The 22118-nt window shown below is 36.9% G+C and overlaps 1 protein-coding gene across 1 annotated transcript in view; it reads left to right on the top strand.

Moving 5' to 3' along the window:
- The window catches only part of stab2 (stabilin 2), a 39388-nt gene extending 27667 nt beyond the window's left edge, over positions 1-11721 (top strand). Inside the window, exons 48-68 of the mRNA XM_051689018.1 lie at positions 900-1058; positions 1150-1290; positions 1767-1826; positions 2335-2511; positions 3393-3482; positions 3759-3905; positions 4108-4167; positions 4413-4536; positions 4870-5019; positions 5130-5234; positions 5333-5440; positions 5723-5916; positions 6519-6660; positions 8340-8473; positions 8599-8764; positions 8889-8995; positions 9834-9953; positions 10072-10221; positions 10676-10924; positions 11035-11130; positions 11413-11721. Coding sequence (XP_051544978.1) covers positions 900-1058; positions 1150-1290; positions 1767-1826; positions 2335-2511; positions 3393-3482; positions 3759-3905; positions 4108-4167; positions 4413-4536; positions 4870-5019; positions 5130-5234; positions 5333-5440; positions 5723-5916; positions 6519-6660; positions 8340-8473; positions 8599-8764; positions 8889-8995; positions 9834-9953; positions 10072-10221; positions 10676-10924; positions 11035-11130; positions 11413-11472 — 2739 coding nt within the window. The 3' untranslated portion in view covers positions 11473-11721. The remainder of the gene's footprint in view (positions 1-899; positions 1059-1149; positions 1291-1766; positions 1827-2334; positions 2512-3392; positions 3483-3758; positions 3906-4107; positions 4168-4412; positions 4537-4869; positions 5020-5129; positions 5235-5332; positions 5441-5722; positions 5917-6518; positions 6661-8339; positions 8474-8598; positions 8765-8888; positions 8996-9833; positions 9954-10071; positions 10222-10675; positions 10925-11034; positions 11131-11412) is intronic.
- Positions 11722-22118: the final 10397 nt, after the last annotated feature.

Raw genomic sequence — 22118 nt, 5'->3', positions numbered from 1 at the left:
GCATCTAAGCGGAGCATTGACCTTACAGAGTTTTGGTGCTGATGTGTGAATGGTAGCAATAATGGTAAAAGACAGATATTTACTGGAAATGGAAATCCAGCCATTCTATTGCAATTTAACAGGTTTTGTGTATAAAAGTGGTTAATGTTTACTTCATTAGTTTCATATAGTCAATTATTTTAATGTAAAAGAATATTGAGCAATTTAAGATTTTTTTTGGTTCACAATTCCAATTGCTGTTCAAATGCTACTATTTTTTTTTTTTTTTTTTTTTTTTTTGGGGGGGGGGGGGGTGCAATTCCTTTGACCTTTGATTATAATGTTTCTTTCTAATGTTTCAAGAAATTATATTTTACATTTAAACAAAGAAGCCTGTTTTTAAGGCCATTAAGAATTGTTGCGTTGTAACATTATGTTTGTGACATTTAAGCACAATTTTGGCCCCCAAATTCTCATTACAGTAATGCAAATATATTATATTATGTAAGTATTTATACATCTTTTAAGTATTTGTACTTGTAGTATTTGTAGCATTTGTTCTACCTTTAATTTATGTTGATTTCAATTTAAAAAATCATTGTATTACAGTACAGAATATAATGGGAATCATTTTTAAGAAAAATTAGACTTATAAATAAACACATAGGTATAACATCTGGATGCATTAAAGTAATGAGAATTTGGGGAGATTTTTCTTATTTATTTATAATAATAATAATAATAATAATAAATCGTATTTTTTCTTTTGATTTTGGGGTGAAATGACATGTTTTTGACAGATTTCTTGCGATTCACCCAAATTCAACTCTCATATACCTTTCAATGAGTTTCATACACAGGAGGATCTTAAGATGTGATAGCGGGTGTCTTTATTGACACTGATGTGTCCTGTTTTTTAGGCAAAGGATATGGTAAAGCAGGGTGGTAATCAAAACATCAAGGCCAAAATCCTGAGGTACCACATAGTGGCCTGCCGTACTCTCCTCCCGGAAGACCTTATGCAACCTCGTAACCTCACCTCACTTACCGGTGAAGTCCTCAGCATTACATACTCTGAGGTACAGTATACCTTATAAATATAAAAAAAAATAACTCCGTATGATTATGACTCCAAAGGATAATTCACAATTAAACATAATTTCTTTCCAGGATACTATATACATCAATAACAAAGCCAAAGTGGTGTTCAGCGATCTGGAAAGTAGCAATGGAATTTTCCATGAGATTGACACTGTCCTAATCCCTCCCAGTCTTCAGAACCAGAAATTCAGGGAAAAAGACACCACCCCTGTAAGTCCTCACAAGATAACTCTGAATGTCAGTATAAAAAAGGAAGAATCTTGTTCACACCACCAGCCAAAGTGCCCAATTTTCCAACATTCTGCCGGAAACATTCTCAAATCTGGTCCAGTTTTCTGCACAAACAGCTTTAAAGCAAATATCACCTAATTAGAGACCTAATGTGCGTTATTCTATATTTTCCAGTAAATATGCCTTGGCACCTTTCTATGTTACACTTCATATAGAGCTATTCATAAATGATTTTATGATTTACACCATGGGTAATCAACCTTACAATTATGATGAATGTCACCTTAGATTGATGTGAAAATCACACAAATTTCCACCTGATTGTTCACACTGAAGTCAAATTGGAAAATATCAGATTACGTATCAGATAAAAAAATGTATTTGGGCCACATTCATCTGTGGTGTAAATATAGCATTTGATTGAATTGTTCAAATCATTTCTTTTTTCTTGAAAGCGAAACCTCTCAGATGTGATTAATGTCCATGGCTTCAAGACATTGTACAAAATGCTGGAGGTATGCATGGTTTTCTCTCCATTTCCATTTTTCTAAGAAGCTTATTTATTTACTTTATGACAACATTGTCCTGAAAGCCACCAAAGTTAAAAAAATAAGACTTGTTTTGAGAGAAATATCTTGAATTTTATTGCAAATTTCTATCTTGAATTTTGATTTCTTTTTCTTTCCCCGTTGGCAAATTGTTTTATCTTGTGCAAACCTCACAAAATGATGTTAGATTATGCTTAAAACAAGAAAAAGCAATTTGCCAATGAGGTCAGAAATATAAACTTAATTTTAAGAAATATTTGCTGAAAACAAATCATTTATTTGTTTATATATATATATATATATATATATATATATATATATATATATATATATATATATATATATATATATATATTTATTTATTTATTTATTTATTTTTTTTTTTTTTTTTTTTACTGGAAACCAAGACAAAAAATACTGATTAAGAAAGTGATGTTTGGACGCAAGACCACCAAAGTTGTTTGTTCTTTTAAAGATCACAGATATGTTGAAGTTGGTGATGGACCCCATCCACCAGCCCGTCACCCTGTTCCTGCCCACGGACAGTGCAATGGATGCTTTGGCCCAGGAACAGAAAAACTTCCTATATGCTCCACATAACCGTGAGCAGCTGACTGAGTACATTAAATACCACATCCTGCGTGACACAAAGGTCGGTATCTATCCAGTGTGTTTTATCGCCTAATTTAGTTTAATTTCCACAAAGGCATTTGACAGTTGAGTTACTGCAGGAACAATCTGACAATCATTGCTTTAATCCCAGACAAATTTTCGTAAAAAATAAAAATATGCATTTAATAGAGAGAGAGAGACCAGTAATCGGTTTGACTGATAATTGTAAGTGAGGGGCTTTTCACAAGTATTGCAAATAAAACTAGTTAATTCTTTGTAGACACAATATAATTTTGTGCACAATATTATCAGTAGTTTTGTAAAGCTTCAGAGGTTAGTGAGAAATAATTAAGTTGATATTGTGCCTACAAACTTAAAAATCATAAAAACATAAAAATTGGTTATGCATATCGGTTATCGAACAGTGAAACACACACAAAAAGATCAGTATCTTATCGGTCATTAAAAAACAATATCGGTTGATCTCTAGCTTTTAACAAAAATATAATATAAGTTAACTTCAACAACAACAAAAAAAAGTTCAGCTAAATTTTTTATTGTCTTTCCCACATTGAAAAGTACAAGTATATAACTCCACATCATTAATTATTATTTAAATGGCTGTGCAATGCAAGCATAATAACAAAGTGTATAAATACATTCATATGGTACTATATGCATGTTATTATAGGTCAGGCTTAAAATGCAACAATCAATATCATACAACAAGTAACGGGGGGTGCCGGCTCTCTCAATGCACCAAAGGCTCCCTGGCCAGAAAAGGGTTGAAGACCCCTGATATATGCATTCATGAGACCTAATGCATTTTATAATTAGACAGTTATAACAAGTTGGAAATTTAGTGTTGACTTCCCAATGCATAATTTAAATGTGCTGAAATGTGTTGTGTGTGTTTATTAGATCATGGCTGCGGAGCTCATCCACGTCAGCTCTTTAAAAACTCTACAAGGCTCAGATCTGTCAGTAGCCTGCATGGGGGAAGAGCAAATAGTGAGTATTATCAAAGGAAAAATATGTTTAAATATTTTAAGATATCTTAATTTATATTTAAAAAATATATATTTTATTTTTATTTAATTATTTTGTTTTTCTTTATTTTAAAAATGTCCTTAGACCATGGAAAAGGATTTTTTTTTTAAAATTATAAATAAAATATCGTAATATTATTAAATTTTTTTTAATAAAGATTTTGTTTCATTCTTAGACTATTGAAAATAGAAATGTGTGATTATCAAGATGTATCATCCATGCATGTTTATCCATCAGGGAGAGCTTTATGTGAATGATAAAAGCTGCCAGATTGTAAAGAGAAACATTGATTTCAATGGAGGCATGATTTATGGTATTAACTGTCTGCTGAGTCCTCCGAGCCTTGGTGGGCGTTGCGACTATCAGGACACCATTGATATCACAGTGAGTCATAACATTGTTCCAAGTAACGTGACTGGTTACAATGCAGAATTGCACTCTGTAGTACATTGTATATCTTGTAGATTATGTAGCATGTAAATTTTATCAAAGATTAAGTGATCAGTTTAAAAAAAATCTACTTTTTTTCTTTGTGTAAATTTTAGTCTCAAGTGAATGGCTAAATTTTCGTGTTTTGTTTAAATAGTTGTCTTGCAGGCAGTGTGGTCGCACTTTATCTGATTGCCCGCCTGGAAGCAAACCAAAGGTAATTTTCATTTTTCTTTGAAGCTAATAAGCCCTTTGGAGAGCAACATTATTTTATGGCCTTTAGTAAATCTTGCTATTTAACTTCACCATATATCTTTATGTCTGTCTCTATTTATGTCACTTTCTTACTTGTCTGATCTTTTAAGATGCCTTGAGATGCTGTTAAGTTTGAAAAGAAAATCAAACATTCTTTGCACATACCCAACAGAATTTCAAACCAGCTCAATTGTATTTTCAAACTAGGCCAAACAAAAGTGTGACCTGCCTCATCTATTGGTCGCTAAGAACACCGGTTGCCAATCGATATGTGCCATGGTCATATGGAAGCCCAAGTGCTGTGCAGGGTACTATGGCAGGGATTGTCTTGGTAAGCAGTGGCTTTGTTTGGAATAGCATAGTATCTGTACTATCTCTGCAGTATATACAGTATGTTTACTGTGCACACTATGCACATTTTCTGTGTGTATTGAATACACAGACGAATAATTTAATATTAACAGTTAGTTTTTTTTTATTACATTCCAAACCATATCTCGCTGTACAGTTTAGACTGTATCCCCATATTCCGGTCCAAAATATTGCTATGCTTGCAATACATTTCTAGATTATCATGCATTGGTCTATCAAATATGTAGAACAACACTTCCTTTGCCAGTTTCCAACTGATAAGGAGGTGTTCTGCACTTTACCTGTTCTCCAGCATGTCCTGGTGGTCCTGGATCCCCTTGCAGTAACCATGGCAAGTGTGATGAGGATCATTTAGGCAATGGCACCTGCACGTGTGATATTGGATTTACAGGTGTAGCATGTGAGCTGTGTGTGGATGGCCATTTTGGACCAGACTGCATAGGTGAGTGTTTACAATGCAATAATTTTACATACAGTATTAATGTTTTATATACAGAATATAATAGTCATAAACATGGTCTATTTCCTCTTCCGTTTGTATTTTTTTTATAGTCTGTAATTGCACAGAACACGGGTCATGTGATGAGGGTCTGAAAGGTACTGGTTCCTGTTTTTGTGAAGAGGGCTGGACAGGTCCCCGATGTGAGAACAAATTAGGTACAGACCTTCTATTTACTCTTTCAGACAAGAGAAAGGAGAACATTGCTTTATACCTGCAAGCCCACATTTCCCTGAATCTATCTCTAATGTTTTAGCTGATGGTCCAGTTTGCAATCCGGCTTGCCATGAGAAGGGCGTCTGCATGGAGAACAATACCTGTGTCTGTAAACCCTTCTATGAAGGTGATGGGATCACCTGTACAGGTACAGTACATGCATGAAGATCCCACTTGTCACCCGTTTTCCAATTTGAAGAGCCTTTATTAGTTTAACGTTCCATTGTAGCTGTTATGATTCCTCGCAAAGGAATTACAGCTGAGATTAGCTTTGTAGATTTTCTGGTAAAAAAGTGAGTGGTGCTTGGCTGTGGAAAAGTTGCCACACTAGGTTTTTTTAGAATCCCTAACATTGCAGCAATACTGGTGATACTTGTCTCAGCAAGGGTAGAAATGTCAAACCAACCATCCACTCTCTTCTTTTCTGCAGCGGCCAACATGTGCAAGCATTGGAACGGCGGCTGTTCTAAGCATGCTAAGTGCAGTCAAAAAGGGGAGAAGGTGAGCTGCTCGTGCCTGAAAGGTTACACTGGCGATGGGTATGTGTGTACACCGGTCGACCCCTGTGCAGACAGCAACAACGGAGGATGCCATGAGCATGCTACCTGCACCATGACAGGATCTGTAAGCAGAGCTTTCTCCTTCATTCAGACTGATTAAAGATGAAGTGTGTAATTTTTAGATGTACTTTTCAACTTTCAGTGATATGCAGAGATAACTATAAGTAAGCCATTCGTAGGTTGATTCCCCAAAATGATCAAAACAATGCTCTGTTTGTTTGAGAATCCTGACCAGCCCAATACAACAGCACTGACTCCAATTATGTGAGTTTAGGGTGGTGTTATAAGTCAGAAATAAAAAAATAACCAGACCAAGAACAAGGTATATGTCTCTGATTTTTAACTTCTCTTTTAACACTCAACACAGTCAACTGAATATGTATAAGCCCACAATGCCAGCTAGTGGACATTAACGGTAAGGCAGTGTAACAGCATAGCCAATACAAGAGAACACAACAGGCTGGACTATTTGTTTGACCAATGGAAATCATGAAATTCAATTTTTTTTGTGTTTTTTTTTTTTTTTTTTTTTTGCAGTTTCATTTTGTGACACTAAGGGTGAAGAAAATACATGCTTCACATATAAACAAATTTTGATTAAAGAGTATTTTTTAATCATACATATACTGTACATATTTGTTGTGTTATATGTAATTTGGTCACCAGGACAAGAGGAAATGTGAGTGTAAGGACAACTATGTTGGTGATGGGATTGATTGTGAAGTCAAGCAGTTGCCAGTCAATCGTTGTCTACAAGATAATGGACAGTGCCATTCAGATGCTCAGTGCACTGACCTGCACTATGAGGGTTTGTATCTTTTATACTGAATGCACTGCTACCGACTATTATTCTTATAGCATCCTACAAGTTACTGTACATAGGTTTTATTTCATGTATGCCTTTGTGTATATGGTAAAACCTAGTGAGCTGCCTTGTTGTCTATTGCCTATATAGGCAACTGTCATGGAACCTCAGATGTTACCGATCTGAAATGTGCTACACAGGCAGCAACTCTTTGCAGTGCATAAAAAAATTTTCTTTTCTTTTAAGGGGCAATATTTTCCCCATGGAATTAATTTTCAGGGGCATTTTTTTTACCGTAATGGGGGCATTTTTGTTCTAACCAAAATACTTAAATAAATTCATTAACATAAATTCTCAATCTGAATAATTAGCCATAAGGTTAAATCAGCATTATAGGAATAGTTCACTCAAAAATGAAAATTCTCTCATTATTTTCTTACCCTCATGCCATCTCAGATGTGTATGACTTTCTTTTTCTGCTGAACACAAACAAAGATTTTTAGGAGAACATTTCAGCTCTGGAGGTTCATACAATGCAAGTAAATGGTGATCAAAACTTTGAAGTTAAAAAAAGCACATAAAGGCAGCATAAAAGTAATTCATCCGACTCCAGTGGTTAAATCCATGTCTTCAGAAGCGATATGATACATGTGTGTGAGAAACAATCAGTATTTGAGTCCTTTTTTTTTTACTATAAATTCTCCACCTTTGACCAGCCCCAACCAGTAGGTGGCTGAATGTGAAAGTCTCTTCCACACCAGAATTTGAAAGGGAAAGTGTATATTTACAGTAAAAAATTACTAAAATATATATCTGTTTCTCAACCACACCTATCATATTGCCTATAAAGATATGGATTTAATCACTGGAGTCTTATGGATTACTTTTATGCTACCTTTATGTCCTTTTTGAACCTTCAAAGATCTGGTCACCATTCACTTGCATTGGATGGACCTACAGAGCTGAGATATTCTAATAAAAATCTTCATTTGTAGAAAAAAGTAAGTCTTACTCATCTGGGATGGCATGAGGGTGATTTTTGGGTGAACTATCCCTTTAAATCATGTATAATATGTGTAATTAAGCCTAGTAGAATTAGAATATAAATATATCAGATGTGACAAATAAAAACAGAGGTTTTCATCACAGGCTGTTTGCCCCCACATTTTGAATTTAAGGGCATTTTTACCCCAAGCCACCATTAATTTCTGACCCTGCTCCTCAAATGAAACACATAGGTGTATCGACTCACAACTGATCCTAATAGAGTTCATTTAGTATGTTGCTAAGCTAACAGCATGATACCTTAATAAGCATTAAAAATACATAACACATTCAAATATTGAGAAAAATAGTAAATTGTAATTTCAGTAATGAACGTAATATATATAATAAACATTGTTCTCGATTTGTAAGCCTCTTTGGATGATGTTTTCCCCTGTACTCATCGCAAGACATTTTGGAATTGTTTTTTTGTTTTTTTTTCGTTAAGAATTCATGTGCTGCTGACTTGGAAATTGGCCACAATGAGGTATCTTAGAAGGTAGCATAATGTTTCTGCCTACCGTTTGGAACCGCATGTTAAAATTCTGTCCTGGTAGGCAGCTAGATAGGTTTGAAATAGAGCAAATTTTGTTGGAGACCTGTCAAACACAATTTTGGCTGGCTTTTTTGTCTTTTAGATAAAACACTGGGAGTTTTCAACTTTCGCTCCTCAATGGGAGTGTATAAACTCAACTACACCATGGCACAGGAGGCATGCAAGGAGGCAGGAGGCAGTATCGCTACTTACACACAGCTTTCCTATGCCCAGCAGGTGGACACACAACACAAGACCAAATTTATTTTAGAGGGATACGTTTATTTTAGGCAGCTGTACCATTAGTGCTTAATATGTGAATGTTATTGGGTGTCTTTTTCTCTTATATTTTTGTACTGCAGGCAGGTTATAACTTTTGTGCCGCAGGTTGGCTTGACAAAGCAAGGGTAGCGTATCCCATGAGCTTCTCCAACCCTAAATGTGGCTTTGGACACGTTGGTATTGTGGACTATGGTGTACGCAATAACCTGAGCGAGACGTGGGACACATTCTGCTATCGATTGAAGGGTAAAATTAATATGGGATAAATGTGGATCAAGCTGCTCTCAACTTTGAACACAAAGGCTTTATGCAAGCAGATTGAAGTTTGGGTTTAGAAGATTTGTGTTATTGGTGTATATGTGTGTTGCAGATGTGAAGTGTGAGTGTAAGACTGGCTACATCGGTGATGGATACTCCTGTACAGGAAACCTGCTGCAGGTCCTCTCAACCAGACCAACCTTCTCCAATTTCCTCTCTGTGAGTAGAGTTTCTACTAAAGGGACCAAAAATTAAAATTCTCTCATATGTACCCAACCTCATGCCATCCCAGATGTGTATGACTTTCTTTCTTCTGCAGAACACAAACATAGATTTTTAGAATTTTTCCATATGATCCAAGTGAATCGTGGCCAGAACTTTGAAGGTTCAAAAAGCACATAAAGGCAGCATAAAAGTAATCCATAAGACTCTAGTGGTTAAATCTATATCTACAGAAGCGATATGATAGGTGTGGGTGAAAAACAGATTAATATTTAAGTCCTTTTTTACAATAAATCTCCACTTTCACTTCTAGATTCTTCTTCTGTTTTTGGCAGTTTGCTTTCTTCGTGCATATCACCACCTACTGGGCAGGGAAATGAATTTACAGTAAAAAGGACTTAAATGTTGTTCTGTTTCTTACCCACAATTATCATATCGCTTCTGAAGATAAATATTTAACCACTGTAGTCATATGCATTACTTTAATGCTGCATTTATGTACTTTTTGGACCTGCACATTTCTGGCCACCATTTACTTGCACTGTATGGACCTACAGAGCTGAGATATTCTTCTAAAAATCTTTGTTTGTGTCAGTAGAAAAAAGTCATACATATCTGGGATGGCATAAAGGTGAGCAAATGATGAGAGACTTTTCATTTTTGGTTGAACTATCCCTTTATTTAGAGGACTCCTCTTTTATATATATTTTTAGATACTTTTTTTTTTAAACTGAAGAATAGGTGAAAGATTTGTTTTGACCCAGTGTCATATTACAATAACTGGACATTGTAGAGCTTGGTATTTAGGTATCTGACTACTCTTTGTCTTTTTCAGCAAATCCTGAATTATTCAAGTTTTTCTGCATCAGGGAAAGAGTTTGTGAATCGCATAAGCAACGTTACTATCCAGTCCACTCTGTTTGTACCTGACAACAATGGTCTCTATAGCAACCAGGTGACTCCACATATACTGCACACCTACCTGTATATTTTAAGTATATATAAATGCCAACAATATGTACTCAAAAAGTTTTCACTTCTGATCTTGTTGTAATATCCCCTGTGTTCAACAGACTTTGAGTAGCAGAGACATAGAGCACCATCTACTGGATGGGAGGGCTTTGGTACTGCAGGCACTTATTAATATTACTCATGTCAGAACACGACTGGGGCAAAGCCTGACCATCACCAGCGTGCCTGATCTCCAAAACCCTCAAACAGTGGTGAGCATATAACTTAACTCCAGTCATGCATATGCAAGGAATTGTTTTATTCTCAAAAAACAATATAGGGGAGAGCGGGATTAGTTGTCACAAGGGCTATATCTCAGTAACTATCAGTGTAGGGTAAGCTATTCAAAAAAGTAATCTGCTACAAATGATTAATTATTTACGTAAAATTGTAATCACATTACTAATTACTTTTAAGCTACTTTACATTTTTCCCACTCAACGATACAAAATAATGAAACTGTCGCACGCGAGTGATTCGTTAGGGGGCACATGCTCTTCAGCTGTCACAGAATTGCAAACAGATGTACTGTACATATTATACAGTATTAACTAGAGTCCAGAAAAACTGTATATATTCTTAAAGAAATTTTAACATTATTCCAAATTCATCACTTTTAGCTAATATCAGCTATACTAGATATACTGGTAATTCTCCTTTTTTTAGACTTCCTCTGGATACATCAACGACCGCTATGTCATTGATTATGACATTTTTGCCTCCAATGGGGTCATCCATGTTCTGCAAAGCCCACTGAAAGCTCCACCGCCTCCACCTCCATCCATCCACCCAGCTCATAAGGCCGGGATGGGCATCGGTGTCTTAGGACTCATCATTCTTATTGCAGTGGCTGGATTTGTGGGATACAATTTCTACACACATAAAACAAAGCCGTTCCAGTTCCACTACTTTAAGGTAAGCCTTACATTTCACTTTGTTTTGTTTTCATTGTTGGATATACTTAAATGTGTCTTTGTGTGGTTTGTGTATGTTGATATGTTTGTTTGTTTTTTCGATAATTTTAGGATGATGGAGAAGATGTTAACCCATCAGAATCCAGTCCAAACATCAGTAATCCTGTGTATGAGTCTACACCCACCCCTAAAGAGCAAGCTCCAATGGTCAGTGAGCTAAACAAAAAATAATTGTATAAGCTTATGTTCTTTTAAATGCTAAGAATGAATCATGTCTTACATATTACAAGGCTGAATGTTCAATCATGATCAAAATAACCTATTCAAGATGATACAAAATCACCTAATCACCCTGTCTAGGTTTATTTTACAATAATGACTGAATGTATATTATTATTTAAAATATTGTTCAAAGGGTGTTCAAATTGGGTTAGGGTCACACTGTTATACAAGTACAATATAATGGTTCTGTCTTGTCTTTTGTGAAAGGAGGAAGACAAACATGAAGTGATTTCAAGTGGTTCCTATGACCTCCTCCAGAACAGCTGAGATTATCACATCAAGCGTCGTCTAATGATGCAGTTCCCTTTGAGACCACAAGAGGGCACCATAACTTCTATTTCACAGTGATGGGACAGTGAAATACCAACGCTAGTCTGAGAAATCAGTTGAGGTTGTGGATGTATGCATACTTTTGGTAGAGAGAGTGTTTGTGTGTGTACATGTTTGTAAGTGACCTGGTCATCTGTAATCTCTAAATTCTGTTGTACTACAGGCTTTAATAAATGTACAATGTTATCATAAGTGTCTTGCTCAAGAAAAGGGGAGGGAAATGTTTTTTGGTTTAGGGGCCACATCGGGCTGTAAATAGCACATGGGGGGCAGCATAGCATTCCTTTCGAGATACAACTAAAACTGGACGTGATGAGAGGAAGATGCCATGCCTTTACAGTTCAAGAAGTAAGTCCCACTGGCACTAATCAAATAGACAGGTGCTGAGGTGGGATGCTGGGTACATCTTCTAGGAACAATGCAGGTTTAATTGCTTTGAATTTCCTCTGAGAATGATTTTATTCCAAGGAATAATAGATCACATAATTATGGTGTGACTTTCGATAAAGTCAAGTGAAAAGGGAAAGTATTTATTTAGTTTTTTTTTTTTTTTTAAGGCCAAAAGGCTTTTAAAGGGATAGTTCACCACAAAATGAAAATTCTCTCATTTTCTCACCTTAATGTCATCCCAGATGTGTATTACTTTCTTTCTTTTACTGAATACAGATGAAGATTTTTAGAAGAGTATTTCAGTTCTGTAGGTCCATACAATGCAAGTGAATGGTGACCAGACCTTTGAAGCTCCAAAAATCACATAAAGGAAGCATAAACGTAATCCATATGACTCCAGTGGTTAAATCCATGTAGGGAAAGTTGTGTAATTTTATCAATGTTAAAACACTTTTCTCCTTCCTCATATTAATCTGAAGAGACAACTACAAGTAAACAATTTGTAGATAGATTACCCAAATAGAGTAAACACTGTGGCACTTTCAACATTGTTTGAGCATCCTGTCCAGTCTGACACAGGCTGCGTCTCGCTTCGAAGGCTGCGTGCTAGGCTACAGTATACCGAGTGTCCTTCTTTAAACAAGTCTCGTTTAAACGAGATGGCCTTCGTAGGACAAACGGAAACGAAACGTATCATGGTTGCTATGACAGTCACACACCACTCTTTAACAAGCGCGAGCACTTTGAGTGAGAAGGGAACAAAGTCCCTTTAGAAGGGAATGCATGAGGTACATTTTAGGAGAGTTATAATGATGTAAAGGAAAAGAAAATAGATTTTACAGGTGTACTTTTAGTCTAATACTTTATTTTAATTATATATTAATATAATTATACATATTATATACTCTGCACCCATCTACTGAGAGACTTCAACTTGGGAATTAACATTACGTGCGTTTGAACATCATATTTACGGGCAAATTGGCGTAATTGTTTTCCGATGAAGCAAAGAATTGTGGGTTGTGAGTGCCCACGAAGGATACACCTCGTGCATCCTCCGAATTCCCGTGAAAGAAGGTCGCATTCGAAGGCTGCATTCGAAGTGTCTTACTCGCTTTTCTGAAACAAGACAGCCTCGATGACGTATGCGGCCGACAATTGCGATCTCGGAGACACAGCCACAGTAACATTGGCTCAACCAATTGCGTGAATTAGGGGCGGGACTATCTGCTTGCCGACCAATGGAAGAAGTGGCAGTATTTCAGAAATGTGTTTGGAAACCATCATTATAGACCATTTTAAGAATGTAAACAAAAACAAATGAATTAGAACGGTCCAAACGTATTTCCGAATCTTTTCAACAAAGTCTCTTTTTCAAGGTAAGTTTTTGGAATGCTCTTGCACAGTTTAGGCAGCTATTTCTTCTATGTAAACAAGCGTCATGATCTACTTGTATGGGAAAAGACTGAAATCTCCAAAACAGTTGGTCAATATTATGATAAAAGAACATATTTCAAGTAAGCAGTAAAATTGTATTGGTCTGAGGCGCGTGTGGCGCCGGCTTCACTCGTGCGGCCCGGCCGCGTCGCGTGCTCCAATCCCCGGACCCTCACCGCTCCTTTCCTGGACCCGTGAATACGCCAACAGGCAGAGACTGGTCTCCCGAGGAGAGGTTGACTCGGTGTTTAAAGGCAGTGGTGATTAGGCTGTATTTTATTTTTTTCCACTGACCGTTGGTTGCCGTTGGGCGTTCCAATTTCTTCCATTCATTTTAATATAAGTGGCCCATCTCTGCTAAATGCTCTATGTTTTGACAAGCAGGAAATGTTCACGGAACAGTGACGTCACCTGACTTCACCTAAGAACAGTCCTTGAAATGGTCTATTTCTGCGAATTTGAAACTACAAACATCACCTTAAAATAAATGAGGTAGGTGATTTCTACTTCAACTGTTATAGCCCATAAGTTGAGAGCTGGTCTGGGTCATTTACTGAGACCTGTTGATTCCATGTTTCTCTGCTGGTTGAGAATTACTTTTGAATCTATGGTTAAGAAATATATTTGTATTCAATTAAAATCAGTATTCTCTCACGACGAATTTGGCGTTTCATTTATTCATGCTGGTTCACTTATTGGCTACAAGAGGGAGCTTATGATTACATATTTATGACCTATTGTCACAGAATAAACGAGTGAGTTAAACTTCAACCAACGTTTAGTGTATTTACTGGCAATAATCCGACTCCTATGATAGAAAACTAAAGTGCAGTTTGCCTGTTGATCCCAGACAACATAAATATCAATACTTGGCAACATGACGCCTGACAACATTCGCCTCAAGCAAGTGTAAATCTGGCAGATGATCGACTCTAAATGTCACATATTCACCCCATCATCAAACACAACCAAGACACATTGCGATTTAAAATTTAAGAAAAAAATACCTGTGTCTGAAAGATGGTGATGGCTCAGTGGTTAACCCATTGCATGGCTTTGCGTTCCAATGTGAAATACCTGGGTTCAAATCCACCTTCAGCTGTAATTAGAAATGGGTGTGATGGATTTAGGTTTGGAAAAGGTGGACTGGGAGGGTCAAAAGAAAGGTCAGATTTTTTTTTTATTTAGGATTACAGAGAATACATCTTTTAAGAGCTTAGTTGGTATTGGATCCAACATACATGTTGTGGCTTTTGATTTGTTGATAAGTTTTGTTGCTCTTCACGACCTATGACAGCGAAGGATTGAAGTTGCTTGTGAGGAAAATTATGAGACTGTTTTCTGAGGTGCTGTGACAGTTGATTTCATAGTTCCAATATTATTCCTGATTATTTCAATTTTATCAGTAAAGAAATTCATGAAGTCTATTGTGCTGTGACAGAATATCTGGTTCAGTTGATGCTTTATTCCTAACCTAGGGGCAGTGGTGGTGGCTCTGGGTTACTGATCAGAAGGTTGGGGGTTCAAGCACTGCCAAGATGCCACTGTTGGGCCCTTGAGCAAGGCCCTTGACTCTATCTGCTCCAGGGGTGCTGTATCATGGCTGACCCTGCACTCTGACCCCAGCTTAGCTGGGCTATGTGGAATTTCACTATATATGTGCAAATGTGTGATAAATAAATACAATTATAACCAATTTAGCCACAGTACTGACTAAACATCTAGGATTGTTGTGGTTATTTTCTATGCGTTTGCTAAAATATGCTGACCTGGCAGCTTTTAGTGCCTGTCTTTAGCTACAGACACTATCCTTCCATGCACCGCAAAATACCTCTAAATTTGTATTCTTCCACTTACGCTCCATTTTCCAAGCTGCTCTCTTGAGAGCATAAGTGTGATCATTGTACCATGGTGCATTTGTTTTTACAGGCCTGTTACTCTGTGTTACCACCCTTGCTGTGGTAGCTTGTATCTGTTGCACACCAGCCTGCCTCTCTCATGTGTAACAGCCCCAGACATGGTTGTTAGTTGTGGATTGTCCCATCTTACTTCTTTTGAATCTTTTACCACCTCAGCTATGGTAGTCCATTGGTTTGTCACAGACCTGTTTACCACTGTTACACATCTTTGTTCACACTTCACTGCCCTAGGTGTTTTGCTTGTGCTGCTGTGTTCACCCATTATGCTGAGGTGGGACTTGGACCCATGCTTCTTTGCAGCTCTGTTCTCAGAGAGTTTGTATTCAACCACCACACCATCATGTCTTTTGCCAGGAATTGTGGTGTTTTTGCCTGCTTTGTTTGATATGATGACAAAGTTTTAATTTAAGTAATAGTGGGATTCAAACCAAGGATTTCAGGGATGAAAGGGTGCATTTTACCCACTGAGAGTATGTTTTTGAGGGGGATGTTTTGTTACATATGATGAAAGAAACATAAAATTTGCCAGATTTGAACCCAGACCTCTGGGTACAAAAGGTGAAAGTTTATCCACTGAGCCTAGAGTATTTAGCAGTTTGTTTTTGAGGGAGATTTTTTGTTACATATGACAAAATAAACTTTTGATTTGAACTCAAATTTGAACCTAGATTGTAGGGACGAAAGTCAAAAATGTATCCACTGAGTCACTGAGTTTGGAGTGTTTTGCAATGTGTTTTTGAGGGAGAAGTTTTGTTACATATGACGAAAAAAACTTACAAATTGTTAGATTCGAACCAAGACTTTTGGGGGACGAAAGGCAAAAGTTTATCCACTGAGACACCGAGTTTGGAGAATGTCACATTGTTACAAATGATGAAAGAAACTAAAAAAAATTGCCAGATATGAACCCAGATTTCAGGAGCACAAGGTGAACATTTATCCACTGAGCTACTGAATTTGTAATGGCACACAGTGGTTTTTGGAGGGGCATGTTTTGTTACATATTACGAAAGAGACAAAAGTTTAAAGTGTATCCACTGAGACACTTTTGAAGTATGTCACAGAGTTTGGATCATGTCACATTGTTACAAATGACCCAAAAATAATTAAAAAAAAAAACATATTTGAACCCAGACTTTCAGGGATGAAAGGCAAAAGTTTAGCTACTGAGTTTGGAGCATTTCATAGTGTTTTTGTGGGTTTTGTTACATTTGATGAAAAAAAAAAACAGACTTTTGGGGGACAAAAGACAAAAGTTTATCTATGGAGCTAGGAGTTTTTTGCAGGGGAGGATTTATTTCATTTGATGAAAGAATTGTACAGACTGTCAGATTTAAACCCAGACTTTAGGGAATGAAAGGCAAAAGTTTATCCACAGAAGCACTGAGTTTGGATTGATTTGCTGTGTGGGACATGTTTTGTTACATATGACATTGTAGAATTTGAACCCAGACTTTCAGGGATGAAAGGCGAAAGCTTATGCACTGAGCCACTAAGTTTGAAGCCTTTTATGTTGTGTTTTGGAGTAGATTATTGTAACATACTGTATGGCAAAAGAAACGTAAAACTTGTTGGATTTGAGCCCAGACATTTAGGGAGTCAGATATGATAGAATGTTCAGAAATAATTTTGTGCCATGTGTAAATGACCCCTAGATGGAGATGATGTGTAGCAATTCAAGTCAAGTCATTTTTATTTGTATAGCGCTTTTCACAACACACATCGTTTCAAAGCAGCTTCACAGAAAATCATGCATTAACAGAAAATGAAACTGTAATATCTATAATGTCTTAGAGTCATCATTGTGTAGTTTGATAAAATACGATTGTGAATTGTGTTTAAACAATAATTGTATTTATAACCCCAGTGAGCAAGCCGAAGGCGACTGTGGCAAGGAACACAAAACTCCATAAGATGTTGGTTAATGGAGAAAAATAACCTTGGGAGAAACCAGGCTCACTGTGAGGGCCAGTTCTCCTCTGGCTAACATCATGAATGTAATGCCAGTATTACTTATGTATAGTGCAAGTCATGGTTTAAAATTATTAAACCAAGTAAGTGTTAAGGGTCAGTGTTTAAAAAAAGATTTTTATTTATTTTAAGATTAATGACTAATGTCTTTGAAGTCCATCCTGGATTAACTGCAGAAATTCACATAGATGCATTGTCCTTTGTTAGTTGGCTGATGAAGGCTTTTGTTGGCAATTAAAGGATAATCCATGTATTCCGTTTCAAGAGTGTAGTCCATCAATAGACAAAGGTGATGCAGGCAGAAATCAATGAGGTGCATCGCAGTTCAACCGGCAGGTCATTTCGGGGAGGTTCGGTGGGGTCCATCATAAGTCCAAGGTTCAGGCAGTGGCATATGAAGAATCCGATGTCTTACAGTTGGAGTTGGCGTCAGTTCATCCTCTGAAGTCCATCGCAAAAGACTGAAGTGATGTCTGGCTAGCACGGCTGTAGTTTGTCGTCATCACTCAGCGACACGTAGCAGTGGAGTGCGACACCAAGCAGCAACGGAGCTGGATCTAGCCAGCCCTGGTAACCTTGGCATATGAACAATTATTCTATATAACAAATAGAATAATATTAGTGTAGATGCAATTCAATTGTATGCAGAGTTATAGATCATGAAAGATGTTTCTGGTTCTGGCAGACCTAACTAAAGCAGCCTAATTGTGAGTTGATGGATAAATTAGGTGTATGCCTGGCTAAATAGAAGAGTCTTTAGTCTAGACTTAAACTGAGAGAGTGTGTCTGTGTCCCGAACAGTGTTAGGGAGATTATTCCATAGTTTAGGAGCCAAATAGGAAAAGGATCTACCTCCTTTTGTGGATTTTGATATTCTAGGAATTATTAACAAGCCAGAATTTTGTGATCATAATGAACATGATGGAATATAGCATGTCAGGTCACTTAAGTACTGCAGAGCTAGACCATTCAAAGCTTTGTATGTAGTCAACAGAATTTTAAAATTATTATGAAATTTAACAGGTAGCCAATGTAACAACGATAAAATGGGGCTAATATGATCATATTTATTGGTTTTCTGGTCAGCTGCATTTTGAACTTGCGGGACATCCTCCCAGTAATGCATTACAATTATCTAGTTTTGAGGTCATGAACGCATTAATTAGTTTTTTGGTATCAGCAACAGAGAGCATGTGTTGTAATTTAGCAATATTTCTGAGGTGGAAGAATGCTGTTCTACAAACATTGGAAATTAGATTTTCAAAGGACAGATTGGTATCAAATATAACACCTAAGTTCTTCGCTGTAGAAGACGACGTAATAGTACATCCATCGAGAGTCAAATTATATTTTAGCGGCTTATTCTTAGAGGTTTTAGGTCCAATAATTAGTACCTCTGCTTTGTCTGAATTGAGTAGAAGGACATTTCTGGCCATCCAATCTTTGATTTCATTGATACACTCTGCTAATTTGGAGAATTGTGAAATTTGTTGGGTTTAGAAGAAATATAAAGTTGGGTATCATCAGCATAACAGTGGAAACTTATTCCATTATTCTTGATAATATCTCCCAGAGGAAGCAAGTATAAGGAGAAAACCAGAGGCCCTAAAACCGATCCCTGTGGCACTCCATACTTAACTTTAGTTTGATTTGACAATTCCTCATTTACACATACAAAGCAGTAGCAGTCTAATAAATAGGACCTAAACCATGCTAATGCAAGTCCACTAATGCCAACATAATTCTCCAGCCTATTCAAGAGAATGTCGTGATCCATTGTGTCGAAGGCAGCACTAAGATCTAAAAGCACTAGTAGAGAAATGCAGCCGTGAACAGACAATAAGAGCAAGTCATTTGTAACTCTGATAAGTGCAGTCTCTGTACTGTGATGGGGCCTAAATCCTGACTGAAATTGTTCATATATACCATTTCTCTGTAGAAATGAACATAGTTGGGAGGACACTACCTTTTCTAGTATTTTCGACATAAATGGTAGATTTTAAATCAGACTGCAGTTAGCCAATTCTCTAGGATCAAGCTGTGGCTTCTTAATAAGCAGTTTGATAATTGCCATTTTAAAGTTTCTTGGGACATGTCCTAAGGATAACGAGGTGTTAACAATATTAAGAAGAGGTTCTGAGATTACAGAGAATACATCTTTTAAGAGCTTAGTTGGTATTGGATCTAACATATATGTTGTGGCTTTTGATTTTTTGATAAGTTTTGTTGCTCTTCATGACCTATGACAGCGAAGGATTGAAGTTGCTTGTGAGGAAAATTATGAGACTGATTTCTGAGGTGCTGTGACAGTTGATTGCATAGTTCCAATTTTATTTCTGATTATTTCAATTTTATCAGTAAAGAAATTCATGAAGTCATTACTATTGTGCTGTGACGGAATATCTGGTTCAGTCGATGCTTTGTTCCGAACCAATTTAGCTACAATACTGAATAAACATCTAGGATTGTTGTGGTTATTTTCTATAAGTTTGCTAAAATATGCTGACCTGGCAGCTTTTAGTGCCTGTCTTTAGCTACAGACACTATCCTTCCATGCACCGCGAAATACCTCTAAATTTGTATTCTTCCACTTACGCTCCATTTTCCAAGCTGCTCTCTTGAGAGCATGAGTGTGATCATTGTGCCATGGTGCGAGGCTTTTTTCTTGAATTTTCTTTAATCGAAGGGGGGACGACACTATCAAGAGTGCTAGAGAAGACTGTATTTATATTTTCTGTTATTACATCAAGTTCTTCTAGACTTTTTTGCTTACTGAGTATGTGAGACAATACTGGAAGATTATTAGTGAAGCTATCTTTAGTGGTCGAAAGAATAGTTCTACCTGAACAATAGCATGGTTTAGATTGAGTGACATTAGCTGATCGCAGCAAACAAGAGACGAGGTAATGATCTGAGATGTCATCGCTCTGCGTTAGAATTTCTATAGTATCAACATCAACTCCATATGACAGAATTACATCTAGCATATGATTATGGCGATGAGTTGGTCCTGTCACATTTTGTCTGACTCCAAGAGAGTTGAGAGTATCGATAAATGCTAATCCCAATGTGTCATTTTCATTTTCTATGTGAATGTTGAAGCCACCAACAGTTTAAGCTCTATCTACATTAACTACTAGATCTGATAGAAGATTTGCAAATTCACCAAGGAAACCAGAGTATGGCCTGGGTGATCTATACACTGCAGCAAGGGCAAAAGATTTTTTATTTACCAAAAACTTCACTGTACATTGTAGCAACACCTCCTCCTCGTCCCTTCAGATGAGGCTCATGTTTATAACAAAAAGTAGGGGGAGTAGATTAATTTAAACTAATATATTCATCCGGTTTAAGACAGGTTTCAGTCAAACAGAGTACATCCAATCTATGATCTGTAATAATTTCATTACAATTAGTGTTTTGGTATAAAGATCTAATGTTTAGTAGCACTACCTTTATATGATTTATATGAAGTTTGACCTTAAATAAAAAAAATTCTAAATGATTTAGTGAGAGTTTTGTGTTTGGTAGTTCGGGGAACAGACACAGTCTCTGTATGACATCTATGTGATACAGTCTCTATGTGATGTAGTTCATATGACCTCTGTGACATCTCAAGGCAGCCAGCAGACGTTTGGATTAGCCAGTTTGTCTGCTTCCTGACCTGGGCACTAGTTAGTCAAATACTATCAGTATTAAGACAATGAGCCAAATTACTAGGGAGGAGAGCGGCACCTTCCCTGGAGGGATGGAGTCCGTCTCTCTCTAGCAGGTCAGGTGTACCCCAAAAACTCTTCCAGTTGTCTATAAATCCTATGCTATTCTCCAGACACCACTCAGACATCCAGCCATTCAATGACACTAATCTACTATAAACCTCGTCACTACAATGAGCAGGGAGGAGGCTAAGCATATTACAGTGTCTGACATCGTTTTTGCAAGTTCACACACCTCTTTAACATTATCTTTAGTGATCTCCAACTGGCGAAGTCGAACATCATCAGTGCCGACATGAATAACAATTTTTGAAAATCTATGTTTAGCATTAGCCAGCACTTGTAAATTTGATCTGATGTCAGACACTTGAGCCCTGGAAATGCATTTCATACTCTGCACTGCACAGATATCAAGTGAGTGCAGGTTTTGGATCCACCATTATTTCTCCCTATATAATGTCACCATAGTAACAAAAATGTCCTGTTGTGCAGGTTTATAGTTCATGTACAGAATCTCTTTATCAAATTTCAAGTGTCTGTTCAATAAGAGCTCCCCAACACAGAAATATTCTGGTCTACTTCTTCTTTGTGGCTCTCTTCCCTTCTCCCTTCTTTGGTGTTTCTTTTCTTCTCAGTGCCTCAATTACTCCTTGAAATCCTGAAGCTCATCTCTACAATATTACCAAAACTAAAATATATCAGTATATTCCACATAAAATAAATAAATACACAAAAAAACAAGTTCATAAAGTGTCTATAATTTTGTGCAGTAGCCTACCTCAAGATCCCCATGTACTGTATCTGAGCTTCTGTGTCATGTAATATTAGATATTACATATTATATTGTGTGGGGGATTCCAATCATACACTTCCTTTCCCTGAGCAAAACAGTTCTACCATTTTCATATACCTGATGTCAGTGTGATGAGCCACATCTCCAGGCGAGCCATGCGCTGGGCATAGTTAGACATGTCAGTTATCTAGAAGAGTGTGCACACTAAATAAGCATTAAACATTACACTTCTCATGCATTCATGTACATTATACATAATTGAAAACTCTAGGACATTGTATAATTTAACAGATATCCAAAGTTAGACAACTTAATGTTTATCCCTTATCTTTAAACTGCAAGTGTGCATTTTAGGTG

Source organism: Myxocyprinus asiaticus, chromosome 45 (assembly GCF_019703515.2).
Source record: "Myxocyprinus asiaticus isolate MX2 ecotype Aquarium Trade chromosome 45, UBuf_Myxa_2, whole genome shotgun sequence".
NCBI lineage: Eukaryota > Metazoa > Chordata > Actinopteri > Cypriniformes > Catostomidae > Myxocyprinus > Myxocyprinus asiaticus.
This window is presented reverse-complemented; position numbering and strand designations above follow the sequence as displayed.